General features: G+C 33.6%; 1 protein-coding gene across 1 annotated transcript in view; it reads right to left on the reverse strand.

The window, feature by feature from the left end:
* The window catches only part of LOC132721138 (NPC intracellular cholesterol transporter 1-like), a 58,687-nt gene that overhangs the window by 8,355 nt on the left and 26,390 nt on the right, over nucleotides 1-23,942 (reverse strand). The window contains exons 7-26 of the mRNA XM_060705393.1: nucleotides 23,372-23,463; nucleotides 22,533-22,702; nucleotides 21,229-21,520; nucleotides 15,126-15,320; nucleotides 13,930-14,776; nucleotides 13,573-13,702; nucleotides 12,386-12,618; nucleotides 10,211-10,311; nucleotides 9,418-9,578; nucleotides 8,838-8,966; nucleotides 7,944-8,126; nucleotides 7,390-7,504; nucleotides 6,983-7,110; nucleotides 6,183-6,320; nucleotides 5,323-5,412; nucleotides 3,619-3,809; nucleotides 3,018-3,136; nucleotides 2,474-2,597; nucleotides 1,289-1,347; nucleotides 410-551 (exon numbers count right to left, since the gene is read on the reverse strand). Coding sequence (XP_060561376.1) covers nucleotides 410-551; nucleotides 1,289-1,347; nucleotides 2,474-2,597; nucleotides 3,018-3,136; nucleotides 3,619-3,809; nucleotides 5,323-5,412; nucleotides 6,183-6,320; nucleotides 6,983-7,110; nucleotides 7,390-7,504; nucleotides 7,944-8,126; nucleotides 8,838-8,966; nucleotides 9,418-9,578; nucleotides 10,211-10,311; nucleotides 12,386-12,618; nucleotides 13,573-13,702; nucleotides 13,930-14,776; nucleotides 15,126-15,320; nucleotides 21,229-21,520; nucleotides 22,533-22,702; nucleotides 23,372-23,463 — 3,639 coding nt within the window. The remainder of the gene's footprint in view (nucleotides 1-409; nucleotides 552-1,288; nucleotides 1,348-2,473; nucleotides 2,598-3,017; nucleotides 3,137-3,618; nucleotides 3,810-5,322; nucleotides 5,413-6,182; nucleotides 6,321-6,982; nucleotides 7,111-7,389; nucleotides 7,505-7,943; nucleotides 8,127-8,837; nucleotides 8,967-9,417; nucleotides 9,579-10,210; nucleotides 10,312-12,385; nucleotides 12,619-13,572; nucleotides 13,703-13,929; nucleotides 14,777-15,125; nucleotides 15,321-21,228; nucleotides 21,521-22,532; nucleotides 22,703-23,371; nucleotides 23,464-23,942) is intronic.

Below are 23,942 nucleotides of genomic sequence, written 5' to 3' on the forward strand. Positions count from 1 at the left end.
TAGAACTTGACCTGCGCATTCCTTTGACATATCCATATGTCAAGTTTGAGTAGAATGTGTTGTACCGTTGGGGAGAAAATGAACGGAAACTGAAAATTTCATATTATTTTCAAAGTGAAAGGGGCATAACTCTGCCAAAAATCATCGAACCATGACCAAATTCGAACTTGACCTGTATTTTGTCATGACATATCCATATGTCAAATTTGAGTTGAATGTGTGCAACCGTTACTAAGATAATGAACGGAAACTGATGATGACGGAATGACGGAAGGACGGAATGACGGAACAGGGTAACACTATATGCCCCGGCCATTACATGGCGGGGGCATAAAAATTGATAGAGAATTTCCTCAGCTAACTGAGCGTATGTAAGATCATGACATTCAAGAAAACAAGTGATACTAACCTATAAGCAAAGACTTCTTCCTCTTCTGATTTTGCACCTATCGCCTTTGAAATATTCTTAGAAATAATACGAGCCTCTTTCAAACCCTTGATATAGTCACTAGATGTTTTCATTGGTGTATGATATGTCATAAAATATGTGGCTGCAAATAAATGCAAGAGAATGTTTTATAAATACGGATTTGATTTCAAGACTGCAATAAATCATAAGTCAACAATGAAAAAATAAGGAACTGTTAGTTAATAATACATAATAGTAAAATTTCCACAAAATTTCATTTTTTTATGCATTCCCCACCTTTCAAAAAAAAAAAAAAAAAAAATTCTTTCAATGGAAAAGACACTCCATAACAACTACCCAGTACTTAATGAAAACTGACAAGTTTAATGATAAATTATTAACCCTCAACATCTTAAATGGACTTGCCCATCTTTCAATCTGGACATAACCATTTATCATTTTTCGGGAAAATGTATATATATATATATGTGTACTTAGTGAACAGCAAACAGTGCAGACCATGATCAGATGACACATAAATGCTGGCTAATAACTGATCTGCCCTGATCATGTAGGTAAGATTCAGCTACTACTAGCTGGCTGAATGTTTTAACATTTATTTTATAAATTGTTAAACATGTTCTTACAACTTATACAATATATATTAAATCACATTTTAAAGTCCACTTGTAGCAACAAACCTGTGCTGGAATCACATGAGGTAACATGGTTATGATACCTTGTTAGTCAGTGGCAGATACCTTCAACACAAGGCCATACTTCCCATTAAATTTAAAGATTTCATTATTTTTCATAAAAATTATTTATATTTTGTAATTTAAATAGAGATAAACTTCAGCTCAGTAAATGTTTACTCACCTCCCACTTCTGTTTTATTCTTTATAAGATTAACACCAGCTCCATACGCTGCATGTCCTCTGTAATTGATTACAATAATAAAATATATAATGTAATGATAGTAATTAAAATAATAATATTAATAATAATAATAATGAGAATAATAACAATGATGATAATAAAAACAATTAAGATAATAATGATAATAATAAGAATAATGTTTGTTTGTTTGTTTCATTTTACGCCTTTTTCAACAGTATTTCAGTCATATAGGCGGGTAGTTTCCTTACCATCGTTCCTGGAGAGTTACACCAGTACTAGACTACCTTCCTCCACGCTAAACTACCAAAGCATCACCCGGGGATCGAACCCACGCCAGAGAGGTAACTGGATTAGAAGTCATCGACTCTAACCCCTCGACCACGGAGGCGGTCAAGAATAATGTTAATAAAAGTTATTATAAAAATAATGAAGATGATACAAATGATGATGACATATTTATGATAATAATAGTAATGTTGATAATAATACTGATAATAATGATTATAGTAATGATAATAATAATAAGTAATAATGATAATACTAATGTTAACAATAATGAATAATAAAAATATTAATCAATGAAATAGTTTTCCTTATCAGTCAATTGAATATTTTTGCATAGACTTATTATGGGTTTAACATACTTCATAATATATTAAAAACGGCCATTTTAGCTTTGAAAAGGAAAGAAAATATTGTTTGAAAATACTGTTAGCCCATCAGCAAGCATTTACAGTAAAGTTCAGGACAATGTCAGATATTCTTTATTTTTTTGCAAACAGAAAATTGAATGTACCCTACACCACCAACATTGTAAAAGTCATATTTTGACTATCCAGCTTAACTAGTGCAGAAAGACCTCGGGTGCCGCTCCATGCATTAATTCAGGCATGAACAAGCTGTGAGTAGAACCACTGATGTTCAGCAAGCTAGCTGAATTGCTTCCTCACATAAAAGACTGCAATGTCCCAGGGGGATGTAAGCCCCCAGCAGCGAGTGGCTAGTTTTTTGAAGTCAGCAACATCAACAACTTAAAGAAACTTGGTGCAGTCTGACTAGAATCTATTACTTTCTTCTGACTTTATGTTTCTGAATCACTAAACTACTTATATACAATCTAAAATTCAATTTAAGCCAGGTGATCAAGGTAATAACACTACTCACCCTTTTGCACATTTCAGACCTGGGTTATCTACGAGGAACATTGGTAAATAATGCATGAAGTCATGTGACGACGGTCTGCCTCCCACCTGCGGCTGGAACGGGCATGCCGTGCAATTGTCAGGAGCTGAAATCAAAGTCAAGATTACAATGAATATGGTCTTCTCTTATATTAGAGAAAACTTGCATTAAAGGATAAAATCTAGTGAGGAAGTGCCATATAATTGCATGCTTTTTTAAATGCATGATAAGGGTGCCTTGTTAAAATAACTGATTGAAGTATGACTTTTAACATTTTATGCAAGAAAAGTGAGGAAATCCACAGGTTGAGTTATATCAATTGTTTGATTTATTTGAAAAGGTGCATAAAACCTCTATTGTTATTTTGAAGTTTGTCACACTCACTCAAGACTCGTTACAGTATAAAGTTAATACACCAATGGAAGAAGGAAGATTGGTAAGACAAGCTAGCCCAACTGACAATATTTAGAAGTCACTTATTAAAGGTGCATATTTTTTTTCATATAACCAATTTTAGTGTACTTACAAGTGGCTGGACAGAATGTGCCATTGTCATATAATCTACAACATGGAGGATTCCCTGCTGAGTTTATCCAATCAAAATAGTCATCAATCCAAGATGAGGCTGGTTGTGCAATAGTTGAGCTATAAATAGAAATAATGTGAAAAACTATAAATAGCAACCAACCAAACAAGACTGTTCTAGAAAAAAAGTAATAATTCCATGATTCTTACTTAAGTTTGTAAAATCATATAAAAGTAAGACATTTTTTGGGGCTATGCTGCTAAAAATTGAAAGAAAAATGTTCTCTTTATAGAAAATCTGGCAAAATGCCAATTGTCACTTTAATATTATTATCAGACAGAAAAGTTAGCATTTGGTGAGGTCATATTTGTACAGAAACACATTTTTTAACAGACCATAGCCGTGTCCAAAATTTGTCCATGACCTTGATCACATGACGTATATTATGCCATGCATATACTTCAATGTTGGGCAACACCCAAATTGGAACATTAATATCAAATCTACGGAAGCTAAAATGTGCAACCATTGCAATAATGTTGTATTATGCTATAGCCATTGAAACAATATGGTTTATATAAAAGCAAATTTCTTTACTTACTAATTAGCTAACTGAGACTGTCTAAATAATTGACCAATCAATGAATCTTGTGGACAGCCCTTTCCTCCACATAGTGCATTTTGACCACTTTTACTCAAATAATTATGCCCTGCAGGAACTACAAAATACACTGGTGCACCTACAGACAGGTAAGCTGACAGGTTATGAAAATAATCCAATACATATGAATCCTGAAATAATAAAAAAAACAACATATTATTTGTTTGATATATTTTGGCAGCAGTAAGTTGAAATTACAGTATAAATATCATTCAAACATACAATGGGTGGGCTTGTATTGGACAAATGTTTCTCCTTCTGCACAAGTACACTCCTTTTTTCTTCTTTTTTAAGAGGAAGTTTGGGCCAACTTTCCTTTATATTATTAGTTATAAATACAATGTATATAAACGGCTGTTTAGAAATATGACCCGAGCAGCACGGCGAAATAAACTGTCAGAAATATTTATAACAAATTTATAATACAGCAAGCATCTTTTTTCAGACAAAAGTGAAATTTCTTCATAAATTGACAGCAGTCGTTTATATAAAACTATATAAATGTCACGATTATCCAATGAAAAGCATCATTATAAACGTGCAGTATTATAAAATGGATTAAACTCACTACAGTGTTAGAGCAGTACCTCTTGAATCAACTTGTCTTAAAATTTAAGATAAATGAGCCGCGTCACAACAAAACCAACATAATGCTGTCAGTTTCTCTACTTGTTAAAGAGTTTGTAAGCGAACAGCATGGATCCTGATCAGACTGCATGGAAGCGCAGGCTGGTCTGGATCCATGCTGGTCACAAACCCATTATGTTTGTTTTGTCATGACGAGGCTCAAATCATTGTGTCAAAGTCTTACATATTTTTTGTTTTCTTACATCAACACCATTCATAGTACATGTAAAATGTAATACATAAGTTCATACATGCATCATTTTAACACTATTCTACAGTACAGCAAAGTGGCGCTACATCACTTACCCTTTTTTTACAATTTGGCAAGAAAGTTTGGCATTAAGTTAACCCTTTTCCCCATGAGCATATTGTGAAAAATGGCCATTTTCACTGAAAAGCCTCCTGTTACAAGTTCAAACTGCTATGAAACTATGAAAAATGCTTCAATACTAATCAAACTTGGCACAAATGTTGACTGGACCATTGCCTTTGTAACGACATGCTCAGTCTTAAATTTCCTGTTACCATGGCAACAAGGGGACATCTCAAAATTACCAAAAATCACTTTTTTGCCTCGATTTTTTCCATCAAAATTTATTTCAAAGTGCTGCAACTTCTCAAGGGATTGAGATAGAGTCAAGGCTTTTCAGCGTATGATCAACCTGGGGTCATTTTAAGCCTCTCACAAGTCCAAAATTTTCTTGGCGATGAGGGGGACTCCGCCCCCCTTCAAACCCCCAAACAGAAGGGGGCACATCCCCCTTCTGGCAACCCTCTGATGTAATTTTTGGATGGGAGACGGCGCCAAAAAATTGGTCACTTTTTTTAACAACATTTCTCAAACAAAAGACAGTGTTTGGGGCCTAAATAGGGCATTTTTTCACTGTTTGAGGCCTCAAAAAAAGGGGGGGCAAAAAGCCGCCGAAACTTGCTTATATAAGGGAAAAGGTTAATACATAATACTAAAATGATAAAATCAGATAGTAGTGAAGAGTTTATTTCTTCACTAAAACTTACTGTAGGCATGGAAAGAGCTTGGTCTAATCCTATAGTCAAATGACAGGCAAACGCTACACTTGCTAAAAACCATCCAACAAATATAACAATCTGAAATACAGAAACACATTTCAGAGTTACAAAAAAAATGCCATCTTTAAAATTACCGTAAAATTCCTATTAAACGCCCCTGGGGGCTTAACATTTTCCAAAAGGGGAGATATTATTACAACACAGTTTTTCCTAAATCCAAAAATCATTGTAAATACATTAAGTGTTAGCAAATGTTGGTAATAACATTAAAAAGTGTTCAAATTTTAAAGTTCATATTATAAAATAAAATGGATTCTGAATGATTTGAATGAAATTATGGATTTACTCATGAGTTCAGCACTGATGAGTAGATTGTTTTTCTTATCAGAAGGCCTGGGGGCCTTTATTAGGGAAGGGGCATTTATTAGGAATTTTACGGTATGTTGAATTTTCATTAACATAATCTTGAACCCACTTTTTTCTAAACGTCATGCAATACCGATTAGTAACATTTTAAGCATTCAAAAAATGAGAAAGATGAGGTATTGAGTACAGTAAGATTAATTCAAATTTTAATCATCATCACACTACTGTTCGACAAAATGACTAAGAAATATGAATCTTGATGAAAAAATAAAGCAAAGAACTTTTTGGGGAAAAATACCTTACAGTATATACAGAATTAATGTACCAAATCACAGCCAATGAGATTTAAAAAAAAAAATTCTTTTATCTTAACATTCATTATTTATTACTTATCAGGTCATTCAAACAAAATTACACAAATCGTATTGTCTACACAAAATAAAGTTTTATTATCATCATCATTAATTAAATTTGCTACTTACAACAATAGGTCGAACCCATTCAGTAAGGATAGCATGAGAGTAGTAATTATTGACAAGCCAATAAAGATATCCCTCCTGTTTTTCTTGTTTTTCCTTCTTTGGTATTTTAATACAACAACATATATCAAAATGGTTTGCCTGAAATTGTAAAATAAAGCTTTTGTAACCAAATGACAACATATATCAAAAGGTTGGCCTAAAATTGTACAATAAAATTTTTGTACCAGTAACAATTACGACACAACAATCAAAATAGCTCAACTTTTTTTTCTAATCCACCAAGCTAAAATTATCCACTCTATCAGATAAACTTGTGTGTATAAGAGAATAAATGTTTACGATTGAAAACATATACATGTACTGGTTTAACAAGAAATCCTAGTTTATACATAGTCTAATCATTAAAACTTTGGATGAAAATTTAACTATTTTGACATTCCAACCTTTTAAAATTACAACCGACAGTTCCATGTTGTAATCAGGGCAAATTTGTCATTCTAACAAACTAGACGAATCACAAGACAGAAACTGTTTTTATGGTTTTTTCTAGCACAAATGGGCACCTGAGTAAAACCACCAACATTCCATAAGCTAGTTGGATAGCTTTCTAACATGGAAGAATCCAACCATGCTTGCACAGCTCTAACCTACAGCGGTGAGAGGCAAGTGGTTTGAAGTCAATGACCTTAACCACTTGGCCAATTACGCCCCTTGGATAAAAATATTCCAAAAAAGAGCTTATATAACTGTAGAAAAGTATATAAATGACAGAAAAGTATATAAACATTTTCATTTCTCACCTCTTGTCTTTTAGCATCTATTGTCATTAGGCTGACAAAACATGTGATTTGTAGAACAAAGTCAAAGAAGACGGCCATTGCAGCATACAGGGCAAATTCTCTCACAGCCGGCATATCTGTCCATGCACCTGTTATAATATATCAGAAAATGTGAGAAATCTGTCTGAAAACAGTGCAAAAATCACGACATTATGTGCCTATAAAACAAAAATTGCCACTTTAACAGATCTGGTAATGATAAATAACAAAGTTGTGGTGAAATTTTTTGATTTTAGTAGTATATAAAAGATATTTTTTGAGACTGAAGGACAAGGTCATTTACAGATCAATTTTATATTTCAATACTCCATAATGAAGATCTAATACACAAAGATATCAAATTATTTCAAAGAAATTGGTTATCTTACCAAGGAAAAAAGCTATGGATTCGGAGAAACTGGTAAGAAGCATGCTGGGTCCTACTATACCGAGAACCCGTCCAACTTGGTCCTCTAATGTTTCCCCTGTCTTTCGTGTGTCTCTCTAAAAAAATATATAGATACATAGGGTCTAGACTATACATAGTTCAGATAAGCCTATATTAATGCTATATACCATTCAAAGTCATTATCAGATCTAAATTGTTAAGAGCCTAGTGTAATAAACAAATGTAGCTGGGATAAATTTACTACTACATCTTAAAATGACTTGCCAAGATTTCATTCATGTGAGCCATTATCAATTTTATAAACTGAGACCCCCATCTTCAATTCATGGGATTTTCCATTAATAATTTTGGGATATCAAGATGAAAATTTACAGTTAGGTCAGCCAACAGTATAGAGCCTGGTCTGACTACACAGATATCCAGGCTGGTCTGGCTCTATACTGGTGATACAGGATTATACCCTGGTTAAGAGTTAAATTCACAATGAACAGATTTCGGTCCTGCATTTAAACCACTTTACATAATACCACATACCTGATATGTTTGCACGAGAATAAATATATTATCTACACCAACTGCCAGTACCAGGAAAGGTACGACCTCAATGATGATCAAGGTCATTGGGACGCCACAGTAACTATAGAAACCAACTGACGATGCCACTGATAACAAAACAATTGTTACACCACTTAGTCCTAATGTGACTTTTGAATCAATCTGTAAAATAATGCATTGTCAAGTTAATAAATTAAATACTTAAAAAAAAGGTATCAATTTTGAGTGCATTGTTCTAGAATAATGTAACATTCAAATTCAAATGTGCAGGGATATAATCACAAAGGTTGTAAGGCATGAGTAATTAATTACAAGACATTTGAATGATAACCATGAATTATAATACTACAATGAAAACAACTTGCTAACAGAAATAGAAGTGATGAAATATTTAGAACTACATTTAGCGGAGAAATGTCTTGATAAGGTGTTTTCTTACTCATTCTGATTAATAAATGTATTAGAATGTAAATAGATCTCATCTTTGAGCGAATATTGATGTAATATTACACAGACTGATGTTCAAATGTATATAAATCGATTATTTTACAGCTATGTACATAAGATTCCAATGCATTCTAATAGATTACACACGGTGTGAGTTTCAAACTTCTGGATTCTGACTTACGATTGTTCCCAAGCCACTGACTCGAAAAAAAAATCCATCATTTGATGCCATTGTAAAATATGGTCCACAATGGAGCACTACACTCATATCATTACTATAAAGCTTCACATTTAAATTAAGATTCTTTGCACTGCTGTATCTTGAACTTTTGACAAAAACTCAAAAACTTATTAAAGGGTATTACCGGTAACTAACAAAACAAAGGAGTGCAATTTGATTGGTTTAAATAAATATAAAATTTATACCAAAATTGTATCTAAGCCATGGAATTGCCCGAGCGCTATAGTTATATACCCAAACATGATCAAGTAACTGAGAACAATCGTCCATACGTCTGATCGGCTTTCACGGTCTAGCTCATCCTCAATTGATCGCTGGAATAAAAATTAAACCAGTCATTAGATGAAACTCATTCTATGAAGTTTTACTTTCAAATTCATGACTACAACAATAAAATTCACAAAATTTTACTTTCAAATTCATTACTATATTTATAAAATTCACAAATTTTTACTTTCAAATTCATTACTATATTTATAAAATTCATGAAATTTTACTTTCAAATTCATTACTATATTTATAAAATTCATGAAATTTTACTTTCAAATTCATTACTATATTTATAAAATTCATGAAATTTTACTTTCAAATTCATTACTATATTTATAAAATTCATGAAATTTTACTTTCAAATTCATTACTATATTTATAAAATTCATGAAATTTTACTTTCAAATTCATTACTATATGTTGATTTCTTTATAAAAACAATTGTAAGAATGTTGTTACAGCTCTATATAACACAATAAATTTATGAAGCCTTACCTCTGAGGAGAAAGATATTGTCATGTTTGGATTTTTGTAACTTTTGATAAACTTTATAAACTCCGCCTCCCATGCCTCCGCCTTTCTGTTGTCCTCCTTGTTTACATGATTATTTACGACAAAAGTTATCACAAACGCTGTTGCATTCTGGTAATTTTTTTCTGTACAAACAATAGAGACGTATCAGGTTATATAAATTACATGATATAATAGCAACCAGGGACTCTACTGAGGTTTTTATTGACAGAACAGGAAATATTCTTATACGAGATTCATGTACAATTTGATGAAGGTTAGGACCAATAACTTGTGCACAAAGTTTCACTCAACTCTGTGAGATTGTGAAATATTTCCCAAAACTGAAAAGTGTTAAAATACTTTTAACTCAAAATGGGCTTAGCTTCTTACAAAAACATGTTTTCAATTTGATTTCTTCAATAATAGTATGCTGAATATTTGACTTATTCATGTAAGCTTAAACAATTGCAATATCAAAATTCAAATTCAAGTCACACATTCACTTTTGAGGTCATTTGGCAATTTGCCAGCTTAATGAGGGGAGGGAGATTTCGTTTGCCTCTGTCTGTATCTTATCAGACACAAAGACACAAGTAAGTAGAGCCACAAGCTAGCTGGATAAGTGCTCATATGGAAGTTCCTCAAGAGATTCAAAATTTCAAACCCATCCTGACAAAAACAATAGAATTTGGTTCAAATACTTTTTTATTTGAAGACTGGCCAAGCTCTATAAAAGGGCCAAAGACATGTCATTATGATAACATAGACAACTTACCATCATAGCCTCCTAGAACAACCCAAGGGAACGCTGGTCCTCCATATACAGCAAGACAGGGCATATTTAGTCGAGTATTGTCCGACACTGATGTTGGAGACCTGTAAATATTTTATCATTTTTAAAAAAAAATTTTACATAATGGTATCCAGAAAAAAATATCATTTGAATTTTCATTGTGTAAGGCTTCATGTGTATTTATTGTAACAGTTTATTACACAGTGTGGTATGCTACTGTGCCTACATGTACATAATGAACTTTTTCTCTACTGTACAATCTTACCATTTTCTTGCTAATTACTCATTATTTCAATTTAATTCAATTTAATTGATCTTTTTCAATATGACATTTGTGTATATATGCTGCTTATATGTTGTGTACATGTTAATTGTTTATACAGTGTAATTATGTTGTGTACATCAGCTAACGTCCACATGGAAAATCGGGAAATGTGTAAGCCTCGTTAATTAAAGGCGTTACTACATGTACATATTATAGGGAAAAACATTTCAATTTGGAGCAGTTCATTAAAAGCAAAAGGGATTTCAATATCAAAATACAGGATTCATTCAAATACTTATCATAATCAAACTTGCATAAATACATGTATGTTTTAAACTCAATGTAGATAAGAGTTATGACCCTTGCTCTCAATCAATGTTCTAGGATGTTATGTTTTAAATAGAGGATATTGAATGAGTGTAGTTTAATACTAAATTTATTGAACGAGTTGAATAAAATCATATTATGCGAGCCTCTGGCGAGCATAATATTGTTTTATTCAACGAGTTCAATAAATTTAGTATTAAATCTGCACGAATATAATATTCTATTTATCACATATATAAAATAAGAACAGTAAACTGTTAAAATGAGTAATTTTTCAATGACGCGCCTATATAGTGTAACACTAACATTAGCGCGCTTTAACGCTATGTTTCTATATAGGGCAAATGACGTCACGTCAAAGTGTTATTACACTAGTGTAATATCGTTTTTATTAAATGGCTTTATTACACTCCTGCGCCAGGGTTTATGTGATAAAAACATGTTTTAGGACTTTATGGTTTTAGGTCATTATGTTTAAAGATGTTACGTTTTTAGGACCTTACCTTTAAATTTAAGGACTTAATATTTTTTAGGACACATTTTTTTAGGACATTACATATTAAAGACATGATGATTTCAGGACATAATGTTTTTTTATAAACATTATGACAGTTTTAAATTCTAACCAAAATATATTAAAATAAACATGTGTAGCTTTTTACCAAAATTACCAATATTTACATCTAACATCCAAGTGGCTAAAGTTAACAAGTACATTAAGGTCCAGTGACAAAATATTTTTGAAAAACTGTCCACTGGCTACGTTGTGTGAGCTAGGTTCATTTGATAAAATTACTGATATAAGATATAACTATGAGGTCATGGTTGTGTAACAAGTTTAAACTTAGGTCACTTATTACTGATACATTTTTTTATGATTCAAACAACATATTTATTTCATTTTACTACCTCTTCATAATACTTCTTAAGTTGTTGTTACCATGTTTTAAACCATAAATATTCAGTTGCATTTTTGTAATGAACTTACCCTATACTATTAATATGGAATAGTCCATTTATGGCATTACAAAGCTTGTTACAAAATTTATATATTGAGCAGCAACCAGTATAGTGTAAGATCAGACCACACAAATGTGCGGCCTGACCTGGCTCAATACTGGTGGCAGTCAAACTTCACAAATGGCCTGACAAAAAACTGGTGGAAAAAGGCAAACACCTTTTGATTAACTTTATGCACATCAATAAGATTGAAGCTTTGTAAAGGTTCACACGTACTGTTATCTCTTACATAACCTGTCATATTGGGTGATAGCCTTGCTAAACACATAATGCTAATCTTTAAAGAAATGAACCTACACAGAAACAATAAAAACTGGTTGAAGAAGGCAAATCACTTCTGGCTAACTTTATGCTGATCAAAAAGATTGAAGCCTTGTTAATGTTCACAAGTACTGTCATCCCTTACATAACCTGTTATATTGGGCAATAGCCTTGTTAAACTTCACTTTTAACAGGAGACAAAATATATCAATACAAGAAGTAACAAAAATCTAAAATTACAGCGTAAGTGGTACGGTATGTCATAAAGTTATGTAAAAACGTACTGTGCACATTTCAGGAAGTGGTCAAAATGATCAGCCAGATCATATATATGATACTCATCCCAGACCTCTTTGTCGAGATTTGTGCGGTTATTCTGCCAGAACTGTAAGACGCTTTCAATGGTACAGTTATTGTTGTCCGGACTGAGAGGTTTAAAACAGATATCTTCCAGTGTCACCGTCTCGTTATCAAACTTTGCAGTGAGCTCCTCCACTTGTGTCTGAAGGTCTAGAACCTGCAATAATACACACAGAGTCTTGAAATTCTGAACAACCCATTTAAATTTCAATATCAAAATACAATAAAATAGAAAGAGCTACTTATCAGTATCGAGCCTTGTCAGACCACACAGATAAGCAAGCTGGCCAAGCTCTATACTGGTCAGTGGTGGCACAGGCCCATGATGGTAATCACTTTACCTTTCAGTAGGTTGTTGATTAGTTATTTTAATATATAAGGACAGCATGTTTCTGTTTCAACATAAAATTTAAACAACACCTGTCCTCAGACAATGTACTCCACTTTTATCAGTGCTGGATAGCAAAATGAAAGCAACATAGAAAAGGGGGCATAACTCTGCAGACATGATAATCAGACATGTTTATCCGACTTACCTGCCCTTGATAGTCAACAAATATTTCCAGTCTGAAATGGTGCCAAATTTTGATAGTGAACATGTAAATCAAGTTTGATCTGAAATAGTTTGATGTTACTGACAAAAAAAAACAAACAAAAAAAAACTTCAACTAGAGCTAAAAGTCTAAGTTGAAAATGGGGCATTATAACTGAAAAAATATAATTTTATATTTATCTGCCTTTTTAAAACAGTCTTCCAATTAACAATCGTGAAAAGCAAGTTTGAATTTACCGTTGATAGAACATGAAAAAAGGTAACTCGGTTATAGGTTATAGGTCCTGGGCCCATCATGTTAGAGAACAAGTGTGTGAAGTTTCAACTCATTCCCATCAGTAGTTTTGGACATAGAAACTTGCATGTAAAAACTTAACGAAAGTGTGAAGTCAACAGTGAGACCAACACTGACGTCTAATTAAGTACAATATCTCTCCCTAATCTTTGGTTGTCAAGCTAAGAATGAAGCCTTCTCAAGTGCAACTATTCATTGTACAGGACAAGATGCTTTTTTTTGGATCCCTGTATAAGATTGAAAAGATATGTCAAATGACTTACCTGATGCATAAATTCTTTTTCAAACATGGAGCTGAAGGTAATCGAATTGATGGAAGGTGGAGGATATGGATGTACGATCTTTGTCTTGTCTGGTCGTGTAATGATTAACTGTTCGGTTCGGTAAAACGGTCTGAAACAACAACAAAATCATATGAAGTCTACTGCAAGTTGTTATTCTTGTTGCTGTTCTTATTATCTTTAATATCGTAATTATTATTAATGTTAGCAAACAAGATTCTCACTATCTCTTCAACATAACAAAGAATAGAGGATGGGGGCCACTGGTGCTGATAAAAGAATACAAAGGTTGTTCAATAATGTTCTGTACTGTTACAATAGCCTCTGAGATTATCTTACCCAAAATGTTGATCAAAGTATGCTTTCTCTGTCCTTGCAGTGCTTTCTGGCGAAGACCACAATTTGACAGGATCAGTGGTTACGTTATACCTGGCGATTCCTCCCGCAAGTGAACCAAATATAATGATTGTCACAAGTAAAACAATCAGTGGATTTCTGGCACATAATCTACCCCATGATGTAAAGCCTGCTGTCAAAATCTCTTCAACACGTAATCCTAGTTTTTCTAGAGTGCCTATTTCCGCTGGGGATATTTGGCGGTTTATAAGATTTTGCTGACTTCCGGCAGTGGAAATGTTCTCAAAACTGCAATTGTCCCTGTTGCCAATATTAAGTGAGTCCTTCTTAATAATGTTAAAGCAGATAACATATGTCCCAAAGAAAATCACAAAAGCTATAAATACACATGCCACGATGAAGGAAGATCCATCGATACCAATAATCGTGAATGGCTTTTTCTGCGCAGGTGGTGGTGGAACAGCAGCACAGCTTGACTGGCAGTCCTGACATGAGCATTTATCAGTTGTATTAGAATATGTTAAGTTGCATTGTAAATTTGTGTAGTTCAGGGGATACATAGTTTCATTAGTGAATGGATTCACCATTGAGGTGTCTGTGTAATTGTAAGTGATTGGAAATGGAGCTCTCCCGTTTCCTGTATTTCCCATGTACGAAAGCCAAATCTTAGGACTGCAGTCTCTGGCATTTCGTCCACAAAACACAGACATAGCTTTGTCATTTGCACTGGGCATCTGAACATCTTTACAGGAATCATATAATGTGTTGGCGTATTTATTTGTCATCACGTAATTAATTGAAGGGATACCATCACAAGGACCGGCTGAACCTGTTAAATAAAACAAATCATTTTTACAGTCAAAAAAGGTAGCAATATTACCATGTGAAGTGTTTTTTGACATAAAGTTTAAATATTTTTTCTGGTATTTAGAGAATTAAATATGAATTAATCTAAGTTCATTTTTCTCAAGTTATGTTTTCATAAGATAGTTTGACTCATCATGAGACATTCAACTTTAAAACATTCATTTAAATGTCACATAATTTTACAAATAAAAGCTACATCCATGCTCCAGTCTGCTTACTGAAACTAACCAGTACTGACATCGTTTGATGAAATATTGTTTGGCCCACAGTAGGCCTGATGATCATTACAAACAGTCAAACCAATAACCTACCGTTAGGGCACTTAGCGTCAATATTTGCATAAATGAACCGGCTCTGGACTGGACTACAGGTCATTTGACATATTTCATTGAGGAAGTTACTGTAACACGCTGGACACCGTTGTAGTAACTGATCTGGCAGAGCAAGATTTTCTTCCATGGTTTTTAATTGAGCGGTATCGCAACAGGTTCGAGTGTTTTTGTCACCTGGTATGAAAAGAATAGTTCAAAATAGTACAAGTAGCAGGAGTTACGTTTCATTACATGGTCAACAATGTAAGATATAGAGGATATTTGTTTGTTTGTGTGTAAGATGAAATTTTATTTCATCGAGTGGGCTTTAAAAACAGTATTCTCACGAGTGGCGTAGCCACGAGTGAGAATACTGTTTTTAAAGTTCACGAGATGAAATAAAATTACATCTTACACAACAAACAAACAAATTTTCTTTTTATCTTATGCTAAAAAACAAGTTTAAACGAAATTTCCATAATATTAACATAAATATTAAAATCTGTTTCCCCATTGAGAGCCCCATTTCGTGCGAATTTCTCATTAAAAACAAGAAGTCTTGAGCTGAAAAATAAGTCCAACAATCAACATTAAATGACAGTGATATTAATTATTTTGTTTAAAAAATATGAATGATCGCTTGTTTTAATAATAAAAACAAACAATTCGTGTAGGAGAAAATTCCAACCATCCATCCATATTTCTGTTACTTACTGCGAATTTATATTAGACCTGGCTTTGTTAAATGTAAACGGCAGCCATTTTTTAAAGTTGTCAGGGGAGGAAAATAATTGTGTTTGATTCAGAGGGATATCATTTGGAATTGTTAGTCATACACCTTTTTAAAAGAAAGAAAACATATTTGAGGATTGAAACAGACAAAAAATAAGTGTTGACAGATGTGAAAACATGAAAAAAGCAGCTATGAAAATGGAAGACTTGGAACTTGCTCGGAACGCTGGGTGGTTTAATTGTTCTACGAGCTGTAGCTGTCATTGCTTTTCAATTTTTCATAAAGCATAAGGCAGTTATTACTCGTAGGATACTTTAATATGCCCAAATGTCATCAAGAGCAGTTTGCATGTGGAAGGAATGTATTTTTCAGACTGTAAAAATGAAACAAAAAATTTAGAGACGAAATTTGGTGATTGGAATTTGAATGAATAGAAGTAAGTTTTCTTCTTTTTATTACTTTTGACGTTTAAGGTATTTATCAATTTCAGCCTTGCTTTTTCTTTTAACAGCCTGACATTGTCAGAATTGTCAACAAAAATAAAATTGAGGTACCACATGGGGAAAATCTTAAAAAAGTAGTTTCGTCATTGAAAAAAGTGAAATTATATTTTGATAATTTTCACTGTGAAATTACCAAATATAATTTTCACGGATAAATCAGTAATCCACTGAAAAGCATAAAATAAATTATCAAAAACAACAACAACGCATGTAAATAAACTTTCACAGAAACTGCAAGAAAAGTTGAGCCTACACTACAATAGATTTCATGGTGTAAAACGCAGCTTTACAAACAGTGGGGGTAAATTTTGAAAATTCTCATGACAGTTGTAAAAACCCTAACACGATGACTCACACCTAATGGACTAATCCAAAAACAGATAAGTCCATTCACAAAAAAATCTGTAGGACTAAGGTAAATTGTAATCACAGAATTTATCTTGTAACTACAACTAATAAGTAAAATTTGAAAAGAGAAAAAACTAGAAATGTGTCATCATGCCACGGATGCCCCCGCATGCAGCCAAAATTTCAGATGGTGCATTAATTTTTTTTTTCATTTTAAGTTCAAAGCCCTTAAAACTTTTCAATGTTAACACAAACCATTTTCATACACTGTTCAAGGCACTGAAATTATTCAGTCTTAGCATATTGCATATTTGTAGCCAAAATACTGTAATGGCTAAAAGTACGAGTGCTGAAACTGAAAGTTCAAAATTTTTCCAACATTCAGGAAAGATAAGTTTGTCTAAAATCATTGAACCACAACCAAATTCAAACTTAAACTGCTTATTCCTAAGATGTATCTATATTATTTTCAAAGTGAAAGGGACATAACTCTGCCAAAAAATCATCAAACCATGACCAAATTCCAACTTGACCTGCCCATTCCTTTGACATATCTATATGTCAAATTTAAGTTGAATATGTAACACTGTTGGGTAAATAATGAACAGAAACTGAAAATTTCATATTACTTTCAAAGTGAAAGGGGCATAACTCTGCCAAAAATCATTGAACCATGACCAAATTTGAACTTGACCTGCGCATTCCTTTGAGGCATCCGTATGTCAAGTTTGAGTTGAATGTGTTGTACCTTTGGGGAGATAATGAACGGAAACTGAAAATTTCATATTATTTTCAAAGTAAAAGGGGCATAACTCTGCCAAAAATCATCAAACCATGACCAAATTCGAACTTGACCTGTATTTTCTCATGAGATATCCATATGTCAAGTTTGAGTTGAATGTGTTGTACCGTTGGGGAGATAATGAACGGAAACTGAAAATTTCATATTATTTTCAAAGTAAAAGGGGCATAACTCTGCCAAAATCATCGAACCATGACCAAATTCAAAGTTGACCTGTGTTTTCTCATGACATATCCAAATGTCAAGTTTGAGTTGAATGTGTCGTACCGTTGGGGAGATAATGAATGGAAACTGATATTTCATATTATTTTCAAAGTAAAAGGGGCATAACTCTGCCAAAAATCATCGAACCATGACCAAATTCAAACTTGGCCTGTATTTTCTCATGATATATCCATATGTCAAATTTGAGTTGAATGTGTGCAACCGTTCTTAAGATAATGAACGGAAACTGATGATGACAGAATGACGGAATGACGGAAGGGACAGAAGGACGGAAGGACGGAATGACGGAACACGGTAACACTATATGCCCCGGCCATTACATGGCGGGGGCATAAAAAATAGGAGAATTTCAGCAAGTCACAGGTACACCATCTCAAGCAAAACATGGAAATAATATCAACAGGAGTAGGCAACATTTAATATGATGAACTAGAACTATCGCTGAATGCGATTCATACCCCCACCAATGTCCTTGACAGAAGACCACTTGGAAAGGTGGTTAAGGGAATAATTTATATGGCACAAATACATAAAAAGAAATTATCTCTGGTGAAAAAAAGACTAATTGTACAGGTAATAGTATAAATATATATTATCAAATCATGTTCCGGTTCGCAACAGTTACAAATAACCTTTCATTTTCCCAATGCATTAAACATTTTATTTATAAGTCAATTTTTGACCTTCAAGTGTGGCCTTGACCTTAATCTGGCACAAGGGTAAGATGGGTTTTGCACATCGCCCAGTTTGGGTGAACATTTGAGTAAAGTTTGAAGAAAATCCTTCCATCAGTATAGAATTTATAGAGTAGACACAATATATTGTCTAGTATTGGTTGTATGTAAATTTGAAGACTTAAAAAGGGGATAACTTTGTCAAAATGCAATACAGAGTAATGAAACTTGACCTGCATATCTTATTTGCCACATCTCATATATCTTTTAAGTTTCAAGCAAATGCCTGAGCTAGTTTCAGAATTATTCAAGTACATGTTAAAATTTAAGAACATTTTCTAAGTCAATTTTTGACCTTCAAGTGTGACCTTGACCTTTAGCCGGTACAAAGGTGACATGGATTCTGCACATAACCTTGTTGAGGTGAACATTTGAGTAAAGTTTGAAGGAAATTCTTCCATTGGTATAGGATTTATAGAGCGGACACAACATATTGTCTAATATTTGATTGTATGTAAATTTGAAGACCTAAAAAGGGGCATAACTTTGTTTAAATGCAATACAGAGTTATGAAACTTGAACAGCATATCGTATTTGTGACCCTTCAAAAATATTTTAAGTATCAAGCAAATACCTTTTTCATATTTAGAATATTCAAATAAATGTTAAAATTTAAGAATATTTTCTAAGTCAAGTTTTGACCTTCAAGTGTGACCTTGACCTTAAGCCAGCAAAAGAGTGACATAAGTTCTGCACATCCCCTGGTTGAGATGAACATTTGAGCCAAGATTGAAGAAAATCTTTCAAGTAGTGTTGGACTTACAGAGCAGACATGACATAATGTGAAATATTAGATTGTTTGATATTTGACCTTCAATTGTGACCTTGACCTTGAGCTGACACATGGGCAACATGGGTTCTGCACATCCCCTTGTTGAAGGAAATATTTGAGCCAAGTTTGAAGAAAATCTTTCAATTAGTGTAGGACTTACAGAGCGGACACAACATACTGTGTAATATTTGATTGTTTGATATTTGACCTTCAATTATGACCTTGACCTTGAGCTGGCACATGGGCAACATGGGTTCTGCACATCCCCTTGTTGAGGTGAACATTTGAGCCAAGTTTAAAGAAAATCTTTCAAGTAGTGTAGGACTTACAGAGCGGACACGACATACTGTGTAATATTTAATTGTTTGATATTTGACCTTCAATTGTGACCTTGACCTTGAGCTGACACATGGGCAACATGGGTTCTGCACATCCCCTTGTTGAGGGGAATATTTGAGCCAAGTTTGAAGAAAATCTTTCAAGTAGTGTAGGACTTACAGAGCGGACACGACATACTGTGTAATATTTAATTGTTTGATAATTGACCTTCAATTGTGACCTTGACCTTGAACTGACACATGAGCGACATGGGTTCTGCACATCCCCTGGTTGAGGTGAACATTTGAGCCAAGTTTGAAGAAAATCTTTCAAGTAATGTAGGACTTACAGAGCGGACACGACATACTGTGTAATATTTGATAGTGTTTGATATTTGACCTTCAATTGTGACCTTGACCTTGAGCTGACACATGGGCAACATGGGTTCTGCACATCCCCTTGTTGAGGGGAATATTTGAGCCAAGTTTGAAGAAAATCTTTCAAGTAGTGTAGGACTTACAGAGCGGACACGACATACTGTGTAATATTTAATTGTTTGATAATTGACCTTCAATTGTGACCTTGACCTTGAACTGACACATGAGCGACATGGGTTCTGCACATCCCCTGGTTGAGGTGAACATTTGAGCCAAGTTTGAAGAAAATCTTTCAAGTAATGTAGGACTTACAGAGCGGACACGACATACTGTGTAATATTTGATAGTGTTTGATATTTGACCTTCAATTGTGACCTTGACCTTGAGCTGACACATGGGCAACATGGGTTCTGCACATCCCCTTGTTGAGATGAACATTTGAGCCAAGTTTGAAGAAAATCCTTCAATTGGTATAGGAGTTATAGAGCGGACACGAAAATGGAGACGGACGGACCGACCGACGGACGGACCGACCGACGCGACAAAGCGAATCCATTATAGCCCCCCCCACATTTTGTGGTGGGGGTATAATAAATTTAAAACATAAATAATAATATATATTTGAGCCGTGTCACGACAAAACCAACATAATGGGTTTGCAACCAGCATTGATCCAGACCAGCCTGCACATCCCCCCAGTCTGATCAGGCTCCATGCTGTTCGCTATCAGTTTCTCTACTTGTAAAAGAGTTGGTAAGCGAACAGCATGGATCCTAATCAGACTGCACGGATGCGCAGGCTTGTCTGGATCCATGCTGGTCGCAAACGCACTATGTTGGTTTTGTGGTGACACAGCTCATTTCATGTTTCTGCAAAATTTCAATTTTTACTACAAGTACAAAATAATTCCATTCCATTTGTTTGTTTTACCACTTAACAATTATTAATTCATCAATCTTAGCCCTAAACCTACTGGAAACAAAAATGATCAGCCTTTGCAACCAGTATAGAGCCAGGCCAACCTGTGCATTTGTGCAGGGGCTCTATTCTGTTGGCTGACACAAACTTTTATTTTCATTTCTGATATCCCCTTTAATCAACAACAAACATCTCTAAAATTTAAGACTGAACAAGTACATTCAACAAATTCAGCAGGAAAATAAAATTACAACATTGAATATTACTATAACTGATAAACAATTAAAACAATTTTTGTGACTTTGATTTATAAACATAATCAAAATTAACAAATTTTTAGATTCAAAGAGTTAACTTTTGTAGAAAGTTTTACCATTGTATAATCCAGGACAGTAGCGTTTCAGAATTCTAAGTCCCTCAGTGTCATTCAAAAGTGGAGAATTTTTGGTTTTATTGGTAGCAAAGCAGTTCAGTGCTCCTTGGTTCCAGCCTTCACCACATTGCCCATACCAGACACACTCCCCATCAAGCTCTCCAAGTTCTTCTTCCGGTTCATCATCAATCACATTGTAACCCGAATCATGTTCCGGTTCATCATCAATCACATTGTAACCCGGATCAGACATATCTTCTGGTGGTACAACCGAATCAAATTGTTGTGTAACCTGAAAATATTCATAATTATCATAAATTTAAAATAATTATTCACTTACAAAATTAAAATTACTTTCTGCCTTACACATTTTCCCACCAGTTAAGTACAGTGTAACTTCTGAAAACCGAGCACCCATGGGACTTGTCAAAACGTTCGGATTTCAGAGGTTTCCGGAATTCAAAGGTTTCGGATAATGTGGACAAGACTAAGCCACTAAATGTCAAGGAAAATGTGGCCATTACTGTAATATCATATAAAAAAGTCTTTTAATCAAAATAAAGATGTGAAGGAAAAGAAAACATTTATATTTAACACTTTATTTAATACTGCAAATGTCTTTGAATTTCTATCAGTTTGTAGAAATGTTGTTAATTGCATAAACTTACATATTGTCTGATGCTAGTTAATTAGTTAGTACATCAAATGCAATAAAATCCCTAAAGACGTTTGATGCATACATTGTCCCAACTAATGGTCATTTAATCCGCTAATAAACACTTCAAATTAACTGACCGCCGTAAATTACTTTAATTAACCGTATCACTTCAAACACACCATTTCACAGTTTGTGATTTTAACATGTGTCAAATTACACGATCACTGCTAATTAGTAAACAATCGATAGGGAGATTAAATCTTCCTGTAGGGTAAACATTCTCGATTTACAATGTATTTCACACCTTTGGATATTTCCGGTTTTTGGAGGTAAAATTGCATTGATTTGACTCTAATTTTACGAAAATATCGTCCGGAATTCAGAATTTAGAAGTTCCGGAATTCAGAAGTATTATATTAATAGAAAATAGAAGGGAAAAAATCGGGACCGAAAAAATTGTTCGGTTTTTAGAAGTTTCCGGATTTCAGAAGTTCCGGAATTCGGAAGTTACACTGTATTTATTGTTACAATGGGAGGGAGTGAATAAAAGAAAAGGATAGGACAGAAATGAACAAACAAGGGAGGGAGGGAGGGAGGAAGGAAGGAAGGAAGGAAGATAAATACATAAAATTGAAAATAGACTCACCTCATTTTGTGGCGAATAAGAAAGTGTCATGTTAGGATTCTGATAGGTCTTCATATATTTTACAAATGCATTTTCCCAGGCCTGCACATCAATGTTATCCTGTCCTGGAGTGACTCTGAGGATAAATGTAATCACAAAAGAGTTGGCCTTCTCAAAGTTTCGTGTAGTTGCTGGAAAACACAGAATTAAATACTGCATAAATAGTACTGTACTGTGGAAGTGTGCTTACATGTAGATAAAATATTCAAGTATTTAACAGAGTTTAAGATTATTCAAAATTTCATTTTTAGTCAGACAGGTCCAACAGATATTTATTTCATTGATTCATTAAATTTGTCAGCGCAAGATTGTCTTTATCATAGTTTAATTTTATATGTCAGTGTTTACATGCATTTATCAGTGCTTACATATATTTGTCAGACATTTCTGTCAGTGCTTACAGGTATTTGTCACAGGTTTTTATCAGTGATTACATGTATGTGTCAATGCTTACATGTATTATGCTATTTGTCAGTGCTTACAAGTATTTCTCTATTTGTCAGTGTTTACATGTATTTCGCTACTTGTCTGTGTTTACATGTATTTCTCTTTTTGTCAGTGTTTACAAGTATTTCTCTATTTGTCAGTGTTTACATGTATTTCTCTATTTGTCAGTGTTTACATGTATTTCTCTATTTGTCAGTGTTTACATGTATTTCACTACTTGTCTGTGTTTACATGTATTTGTCTATTCTTACACTTGGACATACTGGCAAGCAGATGGCCATTGATCATATCAGGTCAACAGAGATACACAATCATTGATGAGCTAATAAAACTTCTTTAAAAAAACAACTTACCATTGTAACCTTGAAGTATGACATATGGAAAAGTCTTGTTTCCAAACACTGATATACAGGACCAGTTTGAGGACGATCTATCACCCTCATAGCTGCAAAGTTGTTAAAACATAAAATTGGTTAACCTTTACACCATAATTATGAAGTACAGTATATACAAATAAATAAGGGAAAAGTCATGAATCTTACAGGAATATGTTTTAATAGAGGGGAGACTTGATATAAAAGTACAAAAGGTAGACCAATAGCAAAAGTTGGTTAAAATCTGTCCTGTATTTCTGAAGATATCTTTATCTATGAACAAGGTAGTGAGATGACTGTAAAAGTCAGTGTTAAATGTCCTTTATATGAACAACAAATAAAACAGTCAACTCTTTTGTGTAGTCAAGCTAAAAGGGGACAAGAATTATATTCCAAATTTTTATCCTTTCATTTATACAAAACTCAATAACATTTTACGAAAAAATATTTCTTTCATTTGTTTTTTTTTAGTGATTGAGGAACTGTTTTATCTAATTTCTGAGATTTTCTTGGACTGAAATAAAACAAAATGCATCCATCATGTGAACAG

This window comes from Ruditapes philippinarum, unplaced genomic scaffold (assembly GCF_026571515.1).
Source record: "Ruditapes philippinarum isolate M1 unplaced genomic scaffold, ASM2657151v2 ctg1065_1_1_1_1, whole genome shotgun sequence".
Classification (NCBI taxonomy): Eukaryota; Metazoa; Mollusca; class Bivalvia; order Venerida; family Veneridae; genus Ruditapes; species Ruditapes philippinarum.